A 9,347-nucleotide genomic window follows, 5' to 3' on the forward strand; every position below is an offset into this window, starting at 1 on the left:
TCAAGGTTAAGCTTCGAGCTAACGAAAGCAATCAAAGAAGGCATCTTGTAACGGGGAATATCAAATACAAATTGTTCTTTCGTTGCCATTAAAAACATATTACTTTCTTTCTCTTTTCGATAGTTGTTACAATTATATCAAACAAAATTACATCATTATGTTCAACGTATTACAAAGCACTTCCTCTCAATCAATCACACGGACCAAGCCCACCAAATGGTCACACTTGGCGCATTCTTATCGTTTCATCGAAACTTTTGCATGTAACTTTGCTTCCAGCTCCTGTACCCGGTCCTTTAGAGTTTTGTTTTCCGATCTTGTTGCGATGAATTGCTGCGTAAATTCGTCCTTCGCCAACAGTAATCCCAACCCAGTGTTAACGGTCTGTTCCAGCGATTCCAGCTTGGCTTGAGTTTCACGCCACAAATTAAACATTCCCATCCACAAGTGGCTGCGCAGAGCCTGCTCTGCGTCGAGCTGCTGAAGGTGGCTTTCCTGAAACTGCTCCATGATGGAGCTCCGTAATTCCTCAATCTGGCCAGCGATCTCTCGATGCTGCGATAGGTGTGTTTCCACAGATCGTGCACATTCATTCGGAACTGATGTTTCCTGAGGATTAGTGGCTGCGGATACGGAAGTACCGGATAGTTCCTGCCGGACACTCCCCACCGACACACGCGTCTGATTTTCTTTATCATGAACGACATTCGATTGCGGGCCACTCTTTCGCATCTCGCCCGCTCCGGGAGCAGTGTTGCCATGCTGGCTTTCGGCTAATACCCGATTCGCATGGCTGTCTCTATGGCTACTGCTACTGTTGCTACAGGTGCTGTTTGTCGCGGCTACTTCACTGTCACTTTCCGCCACCTCGGAACCTTCTTCGCGAATGTATTCCAAATTGTCACCCGACCTCACACCTCCCGCTGGCCGGTGGAGCCGCTGTTCAACGCTTCCATCCAACCGGCTACAATCTACCTTCGCCCTTTTCTGCAATCGTTTCTTATTCACGAAGCTATCGTTGATGGTGGGTGCTGCCGCTTCATGCGAAGTCTCTGTAGCGTCTTCGGTGGCCTGTTGGGAAGCATTCAACTCCAGGTGGCAATCGGAAAGATCCTCCAGCAGTCCCATCAGATTGTTGCCGGCCATTTGCATGCTGGAGCGCGATTCCATGCTAAGGCGCGAGGAGGTACTCAGGCGCGACATACAATCGAGCGGAATATCGCGTCGCTGCAGAAACAAATCCATCTCGCCCATGAAACTGTCGTGCTGATCCATTGATCTGCGACCTGCTCTCGGTTCCGTGTCCTCGATTGCCGCGCCTCCTTCACTGACCCGCGCCGAGCCCTTGACAGGCTTCCTGGACATCTCCAGCTCGATCATGCTGCGTCTGCTCGCACCCTCCTTCGGGAGGGGCACGAACGCCAAACTGTTTACGTTGGTTTGATGCACTTTTCGCATATTCAACGGCTCTTTTAGCGAGCGCATATCGTATCCGTAAACGTAGCCCTTTAGGTTGCCCACCGCAAACTGTTGCCCACCGTCGGCGATCGCCAGCGACTCGAAGGGGTAGTTGGACAGGATTTGCAAAGCCCGCTCGTTCCGACGCACGTCGAAGATGTTGATCACACTGTCGTAGCCGACGGAAAACAGATAGTCCGGAAAGCTTTCGACCATCGCCAAATCACGGCACGGTGACTGGTGCGCGGTTGGCTGCGAGTATACCGTTTTTTTGGACTGCGAATCGTACAGCACTACCCCTCCCTTGTACGAAGCGACCGCCAAGTGGCATCGTTTCGTTGGATGGAACCGTGCTTTGACCGTACTGGGGAAAGACAAGCGAGGATTGAAACACTGTTATATTTCTAACATACAAACACTCGCACACAAAACACTTACTGCTTGTCGAACGCTAGCTTTTGCAGCTTCGTGCTGGTCTTCATGCCGTACAGATTCACCTGTCCGTTCTCGTAGACCACCGCCAGGAAGTCGTCGGTGGTGTTGAAATCCATAAACGTGACACCGATCGCGATGCGGTCGGCATCGAAGCGTTTCGAAAAATTTGCCTTCTTGTAGCTCATGAAGCGCACCATGCCGCAAGTCAACCCGATCGCTATCTCGTCCTTACCCGACGTTCTCGGGCACGCAACGCAGTACAGGTTCTCGATCGCAATTTTCTTAACGGTCGCCAATGTGCGACCGCCCACCGGCTGATCGTTGCTCTTGATGCGCAGCAGCTCTATGCCCCAGTTTTTATTCGTCCGGACTAACAGCTTCGACGAATCCGCGAAGAACTGGCAATTGGAGCCATCCGTGTGGACATGGGCACTACTGGACAACTCCTCCAACCCAGGGAAGGTGTGCAGTTGAGTGTCCCTTGCGCACGAAATTATCTCCGTCATGGTGCGTTTGTGGCTATTTGTTGCTCGTTCCCTGTAGTTCAACGATTACCACATTCGGATTGTCGGGGAATTGCTCCAAACTTATTACACACAACCAAATCGTGGTGAACTACGTTTTGTTTCGCGATGCAACGCGAACCACTTTGCGCCAATTCAAATGAAGATGTCGGTTGTTTGGTTACCGATCGAGAGCACAAAACGAAAACTGTACAGACCAACTGACAGCAATTTGACAGTTTGACAGTTTGGTTTTAAACTGGTGGTCGAGGAGTTTAAAATAACCAATCTTGCTAAAAAAAATTAGGCTAATTCCTGCTCATGTGAAACATGGCTAATTCCATCCATACAAAATATGGCTAGTTCCAGCTCATGTAAAATGTGGCTCTTTCTGCTCATGCAAACAGACAGAGCAAATGTTCAGCACCAGTGTACACTGCACAGGGTGGCTATGGCCAAACAAATCCGTTGAAACTGGTTAGAAAATAATATTGTAGATTGGAGTCTACGTATATTGAAGAATATTTAGATAGATCACGATAAATTGATAGATAGATGTATTTGTATGACTTAGTATTGCTCCATAGACAAAGGTTAGTAATAACAGACAAGAAGCATTTTTTGTGATTTTTGTGATTAGGGAAGTCAAATTTGGTGTTTTCTTTTTTGTTAATGTGTCTCATTTTTGTAATAAAAGATGTACTCTTGCTATTTACTACACCAGCAACGTACTGCGTCTTCTATAAACCTTATTAAGTTCATCGGATGTTTGCTCTAACAAAGATGCACATATCTTAGTACACATTGCATTTCATGCTTGCATCAGTAGACATTGCGTTTGATTAGGCTGCTGCTGCGGTTTGATTTTGCTCTTGTCCGAAAGACGTTCGAAAGAATATAAGGCCAAAAACATGGCTAATGGTAGTTATGTTCGCTACACACCCTGTCACTGCCCGGAGGGAGATCACCTTCGGCAGCAATCCGATGGAATGTCCAGCAAACAGAAGCCCAACAAATCCACTCGAAGGATCGACTACTTGGCTCGTCCACGTTGGGTCCGCGCCAAGTTTTCTCGCCACGCGATGGTTCCTTGCAGACAGCAAAAGATAACGAAGAAAGAACTTGGTGATTACCAAGTTCTTTCTTCGTTATCTTTTTCAGATTTGAAAAAGATTCATTTCGTTAAACCAGCCGCGCTGAAAGCAACCGCATCGGAGCGTACCATCAAGCTTGCCGAACCCATCGAACGACGACGGCGAGCGAAAGGAAAACAAGTGGAGGAAACACGCATTCCGGAGAGTGCCTTGAAATTTCAAGCCTCGGATCGACTAATAGAGTTGGCCACGCCGAAACGCTACATAAATATGACCGAAAACCTAGGCAATCCGTTCAGAGTGCAACCAAATGCGCTCAAAGCGAAGGCTAGCGATCATCTAAAGGAGCTCGCTAAACCAAAGACGAAAAAATAACGCGTTGAGGAAAAACATTAGACCATGAGAATCGTGTATGGCCGAGGGCAAACTAAATTGTTTATTGTCGTCCAGCAAGGATACAGGAGCTACAGCCGAGTGCTACCATTTGGAGCGGTATGGGATATTACAAAATTAGATTCTTACAAATTTAAATTCTTTTCAGATCCAGAGAAACGTAAGACCATCAACGTGGAGGACGTGTATTCACTCGGCTTCGAGAACTACACCGAACCATTGAAGTTTTCCTCAGCAAATATCGAGAGGTAAAGTGCACGAAAATCAACCTTTTTTCTCATGCATGCATTAACCTTTTTTCCCTTTACCCCAATTTCCACCATCAAGACCATTGCTGCTGAGCGGCTAAGTTCGGACGAGTCTCACGAACCCACTACCTTCGAACCTACCCCACTACCTATCTGCACTGCAATAAATGATCGTGATTAGTTTTTTGCATTCGAACAACTTTATCAATTTGTAGCTCTTGGGGACGCTGCAGTTCCGTGAGTGTATCTATTTTGGCACATAGTCTACGAAGCAAGTCTGGGGGGCCACACGATCCGTAAAATATATAACGTAAAAAAAATTGTAACGTGAAATCGATCAGCTTGTGTCAAAACATTTGTGCCTCAGCGGACCCTGTAAAACGTAAAACAAATGATTCAAGATGCTTCACGCTCATTTTTCGGAAGGAACAGAAAACCATTCAGACACGTTGTTGTATGTTTTGTTCAAAATTAGTAAGTGATATATTTTTTCACCTCAAACATTCCTAAGTAGCATCTCGATAATGAGCTCGTTATCTTTTCTATTGCGTCCTACACTTTTGTCTCGGTTTAGCAGCCGGTTCGCTGTGCCATCCTAACTACAATGACTCTCATCAACCCTGTACTAGCCCGTCTTTCCCTGCACTGTTCCCCGTAGATTTAGTCCGTAAGTCCATCGCATATACTCAATCAGCCGGTCAGCCGAATCAGAACAAATCAAACTAACACAATTACTGCCATTGGAACAACTATCTCTTCAGTGGAATACTTTTCAATCAGCACAATAGCTTGTCTTGTGTGGAATCCCGATCGTGGGTTCACCGACCGGGACAAGCTGTACCTGGCTGTACTTTCTAATAAAATACTGATAACTGTGGCAGGAGCAGCAACAAATAAATGTATAAATTCAAACATTAACCGTAATCCGGCTTTCGAGAATACTGTTAAAATTAAGCATTAATTGTCATTGAGTGTAGTCTTACTTTATCCCACATACTTCCACTGCAAACTGTTTTCGATTATATGTAATAAGTAAAAATAAAAATACTTATAGATTTCTTTTACAAACTAAAATCACAACCATTAAACTATATTTGGAATTATTCGAAACAAAACCTATAAGCCGCGAACGCATATAACGTACGAAAAGTAAAGCGAATACACTGAGCTACCATTAATTCGCTGTCAGGGATGTTCCGGCCAGTAAACGGCCAAAATTGGATCGAATACATTGCCAATGATTTACACTTGCAACAAATAACAAAATCCAAAGCTGGTGTCAGGTTTGAAAGAATAAACGAACATTTCTGAACGTGCCGTTGCCCTGCTGTGACCCCTTTTCGTTACGTAGAGAGTGCGGCAATCTTAGATAAATGGAAGGGGATTTTGGGGGGATTTTCAAGAATTGGAATTCATCCGGATCGGTTTGAGGAACGGACCCATTGCGAAGTGTCGAGCTACCTTATGCCTAAGTAATGAACCCAGCCAGAACCGTGGGTCCGGACGCTTTTCACTACCTTCGGTTCGTGCGGCTCAGTATGCTGAGATAGTTGTGGTTGAGGCTGCGGTAAAGTCTACTGTTTCTTAACGAGCTTGCCGTTACCGACGAAGCTGGAGAAGCCGCCGACGGCAAAGCGTTGGGCACTAATGGTTTAGCGAAAGCTATAGGCACGGAAGCGAATGCCATTGGTGTGGATGAGGTGACTAATGACGATGAGGCAGTAGCAGATGAGGAGGATGACGTGAATGATGGTCTATTGCTACTAGGGCAGGTGCCACCTGCGGCTCTATCGTCGGCACCGCAGGGCTCCGAATGCGCCATGTGGCGCATGCTACTCTGTCTGTAATACATCCGTTCGGGCATTGCTTCCGTGCGTTGGCGTCATATACTGTCAGGTCCTAGCCGTCGAATAGCCGACGAGACCCGCCACAGGCGAACCTTTCCGTCGCTGGACAATCGAAACAGGTACACGTACAGCAAACCGAGGCCAAGGTGCGGAATGAAAGTAAAAGTAGCAGAGAAAAAGAAACAAAAGTCGAAAATTAATAAGCGTTCGAGCGTTCAAAGAGAGGAGAAACAACATCAAGCGAACAAAATGGAGGATGATGATTCAGTTAGGAGCAGAGGTGAAACAACAATCAAGCGATGGTACCCCACGAGGCGTCCGGTGCTGGAGGAACTTGCGAATGATTAGCTTTATCATAGAATCATCGAAAGATGCTAATGTGGCCGAGTAAGAACGGTAAAAACATGAAAGCTGCGCGTGTCAACGGTGGTGTGAAAGACATTTCAAGCTGGCAAACAAAGCGAACAAAACATATACCGAATAAAAAGGGACAAACTGTTAGAAGACTTACTACTCAAGTTCCGCAGAAACTTTAAACGTAAAAAAGAAGGGTACAGCAACTAGCACTAGCGCATGTACTATGTACTAGCGCATCCGTTTTATGCCCCACTGGCACAGCTAAGCGGGCAGAAGAAGAACACTATCACCTGTAGCATCCAAACAAGTGCCATTGTCCAGAGTGTCAATTTAGCCCAATGCCTTAAGGAAAGATACTTTTTGTGAGTAAAATCAAAGTGATAAAAAATAAAAGCAATATAGGGTCCTGCAATAAAGTGAGCTGTTGGCGGTTCGGACGACGAATTATGCTCTGCTAAAGGTTCCCTAATTTATAAGCTGTATCTATCGAAACCTTCAAACTCTGGCCTTTCGTTTTCACTAACAGGTTACCATCATTCAGTTCAGTATACGCGAGAGAGTTATCACTTACTTGCAACCATCATTTTTCTTTATCTTATATCATTCGTTTCATTTTTGTGCATTCTAGCTACATCGATTCAAGTGTCGCTCTTCTACTAACGCAAGCCGTTTTCGACCGTTTTGTCGAGTTCATTAAGGATTAATATTGTTTTGCATTCAATGGGCAGTCGATAAAAGTGTTTCTGTATTATTTATGACCTTGGCGCATCATTAATATGATCGTGCAAATAAGCGATCGCATAGTATACGCAATACTATTTCAACTTAAAATAACACAAACTCTTGATTAAACAGACTTCATCCCTCTTCTTTGAATCAAATTAAGTCTAAACTGAATGCGTAGTTTCATGCAAACAGTAATAACCCAGGAGATTAGTAATGCATTGCCCAGCAAAAGTGTTAGCTTGGCCAGAAACACGAGGAAATGGATCGTTACAATTTTTTAACATTTCTAAAACATTCAAGCTCTGAAGTTACCATGCCGTTGCGCGTAAGCGCACAGTCTACTCTCCTAAAGTCTTGCATAATCCCTGGCTTCGGTTAAGTTATATTGTGTAACTATCGGCACTATTCAAAAGAGATTTATTACTGACCCTCTTCCGCGCCGTACAGTCTACGGTAAGATTAACAGGTTTTGCGTTGGCGTTCGCTATGTTATTGTTAATTGATTTTCTTATCACATGGAACACACAATCTTTCCGACGAGAAGCTACCGGATATTACGTTAGTAACACACATTTGATCACAAATGCAACAAATGCGCTACATGACGGACTGTAAAATAATTTGCGTTATTGGTTAGCGCTTTGCTTTAACCGTACCACCACCACTAGCACCACTAGCACCACCACCACCACCGCCACCAATGCCGGATGCAGCAAGAGCAGCATTGGCAGTATTAGAACAGTTGCCGGCCGATGCGATGCTCAACCCAGAATCCCAGTCGGTGGTAACGAATCGCCAGATTCGTACCTCCCCGGAACTAGCATCGAACCGAGCGCGCGCGCGAGTGCGTTTGAAGAAGTGTTGAGAGAAAGAGGATACAAAAGAGAAGATAGAGAAGAAAACATAAAACGAACCATCTACCGATCGTACCACCTCGCAGCAGAATCATTTAGCCAAAAAAGAAGAATAATCGTCATGAATCGGATTCGATCGAATCTCGAATCCAAAGAGGTGAGGGACGCAAGTTGGCGTTTGGAGGGGGGGCGAAATGCACCGATACTCACTTGGAGGCCGTAAAAACGCGATTATCACTGGTCACGATATCGTTGATCGACTGTTCCGTCTTCATTTCGGCCAGACTGTCGCAAGTTTTGATATTCCATAGGCGAATAACGCCACCGCGACAGCTAGACAGCAGAATGTCCCCGTAAATGGCCATCCCGGAGACCCAGCCCTTGTGTGCGTTGTTGAGCGACTGCTTGAGCTCGCCGTTGCGCAGGTCCCACCGTTTGATCCCGGAGTCTCTGCTCCCGGAAAACAGCTCCGCATCGACTCCGATGGCATCGTTGGCCACGGCTAGCGCCTGCACACCATCGTAGTGCGGTGGTTCGAGGTTCAGCAGCGGTTGCACCACCCCGCCGATCGAGTTGACCTCAAACACCTTGACGTAGTGATCCTTCGAACCGGTCGCCACCAGGTCGGTACTATTTGGACCTTCCCATGCCGTTAGACACATAACCGCCGCCTGATGTCCTCCGGACAGCCGACCCAGGCAGGCAAACTGCCGAAGGTCCCAGAAACGGACCTTATCGGAGGCCGCGGTGTACAGCTTACCCGAAGCACCCATGGTGAGCGCTGTAATCGAGCTCTCGCCCGGAACCAGATCGGAGAGGGACGCAGCGGCTGGCAGAGTCGTTCCGGAGGAGCTAAAGGCGATTAAGGGGGGGGCGAGTATTTTAGATAACATGGAACTGCACCGTGCCACACTGATCGGCATTACCATAGCGTAATGATCGGCCGAACGTTACTGTTGCGCAGGTCCCACACCTTGACGAATGCGCCCGAGGCAGAGAACAGCAGATTGCTCATCGGATCGTACTCCACGGCCGCAACCGGCCCGAGGTGGCCGGTCAAGCAGTGTGGGGTCGAGTTGGAACGCAGATCCCACACCTTCACCGTACGATCGGCGGCCGCCGTGAACAGCGTGTCGTTCGATACCTTTATCGACAGCACCGAGTTCGTGTGGCCTTCGACCACATGGGTGCAGATCAACGGTAAACCAGCTCTGCTCTGTAACGGGAGAATAACGAATGAAAACGTATAAACATTTCTTTGCCGCAGCAACGCATGCTGTGGCTTCGGCTTATACCTTGGCGTTCAGTTCCTTAATATTTCCGCCCGGCTGCGGATCCTGTATTCCCGCACCGAGTCGTGAAAAGACGTCACCATTATCCTCGCGAGACATACCCCGCCGATACACCGGCGGCGATGTGGGCACATCGTTCG

The 9,347-nt window shown here is 46.9% G+C and overlaps 2 protein-coding genes across 2 annotated transcripts; both read right to left on the reverse strand.

Annotated features, from left to right (window-relative positions):
- Positions 1-237: 237 nt before the first annotated feature.
- On the reverse strand, positions 238-2,399 carry LOC128274231 (uncharacterized). The gene is made up of 2 exons (XM_053012351.1): positions 1,897-2,399; positions 238-1,822 (listed from the first exon to the last, which is right to left on the reverse strand). Exons 1-2 carry the CDS (start codon positions 2,397-2,399, stop codon positions 238-240), a joined length of 2,088 nt encoding a protein of 695 aa, XP_052868311.1.
- Positions 2,400-4,647: 2,248 nt separating this feature from the next.
- Positions 4,648-9,306, reverse strand: LOC128270766 (kinesin-like protein KIF21A). Its single transcript, XM_053008183.1, has 4 exons — positions 9,211-9,306; positions 8,842-9,131; positions 8,126-8,767; positions 4,648-6,080 (listed from the first exon to the last, which is right to left on the reverse strand). Exons 1-4 carry the CDS (start codon positions 9,304-9,306, stop codon positions 6,014-6,016), a joined length of 1,095 nt encoding a protein of 364 aa, XP_052864143.1. The 3' UTR covers positions 4,648-6,013.
- Positions 9,307-9,347: the final 41 nt, after the last annotated feature.

The sequence above is a fragment of the Anopheles cruzii genome, chromosome 3, assembly GCF_943734635.1.
Source record: "Anopheles cruzii chromosome 3, idAnoCruzAS_RS32_06, whole genome shotgun sequence".
NCBI lineage: Eukaryota > Metazoa > Arthropoda > Insecta > Diptera > Culicidae > Anopheles > Anopheles cruzii.

Bases quoted from the DNA above. Each gene is read 5' to 3' on its own strand.
- LOC128274231 (XM_053012351.1), bottom strand. From the start codon at position 2,399: ATGACGGAGATAATTTCGTGCGCAAGGGACACTCAACTGCACACCTTC. The intron at 1,823-1,896 runs GTAAGTGTTTTG...GTCTTTCCCCAG, and splicing joins AAGCTAGCGTTCGACAAGCA to TACGGTCAAAGCACGGTTCC.
- LOC128270766 (XM_053008183.1), bottom strand. From the start codon at position 9,306: ATGTCTCGCGAGGATAATGGTGACGTCTTTTCACGACTCGGTGCGGGA. The intron at 9,132-9,210 runs GTATAAGCCGAA...CTCCCGTTACAG, and splicing joins TTAAGGAACTGAACGCCAAG to AGCAGAGCTGGTTTACCGTT. The intron at 8,768-8,841 runs GTAATGCCGATC...AATCGCCTTTAG, and splicing joins CGGCCGATCATTACGCTATG to CTCCTCCGGAACGACTCTGC.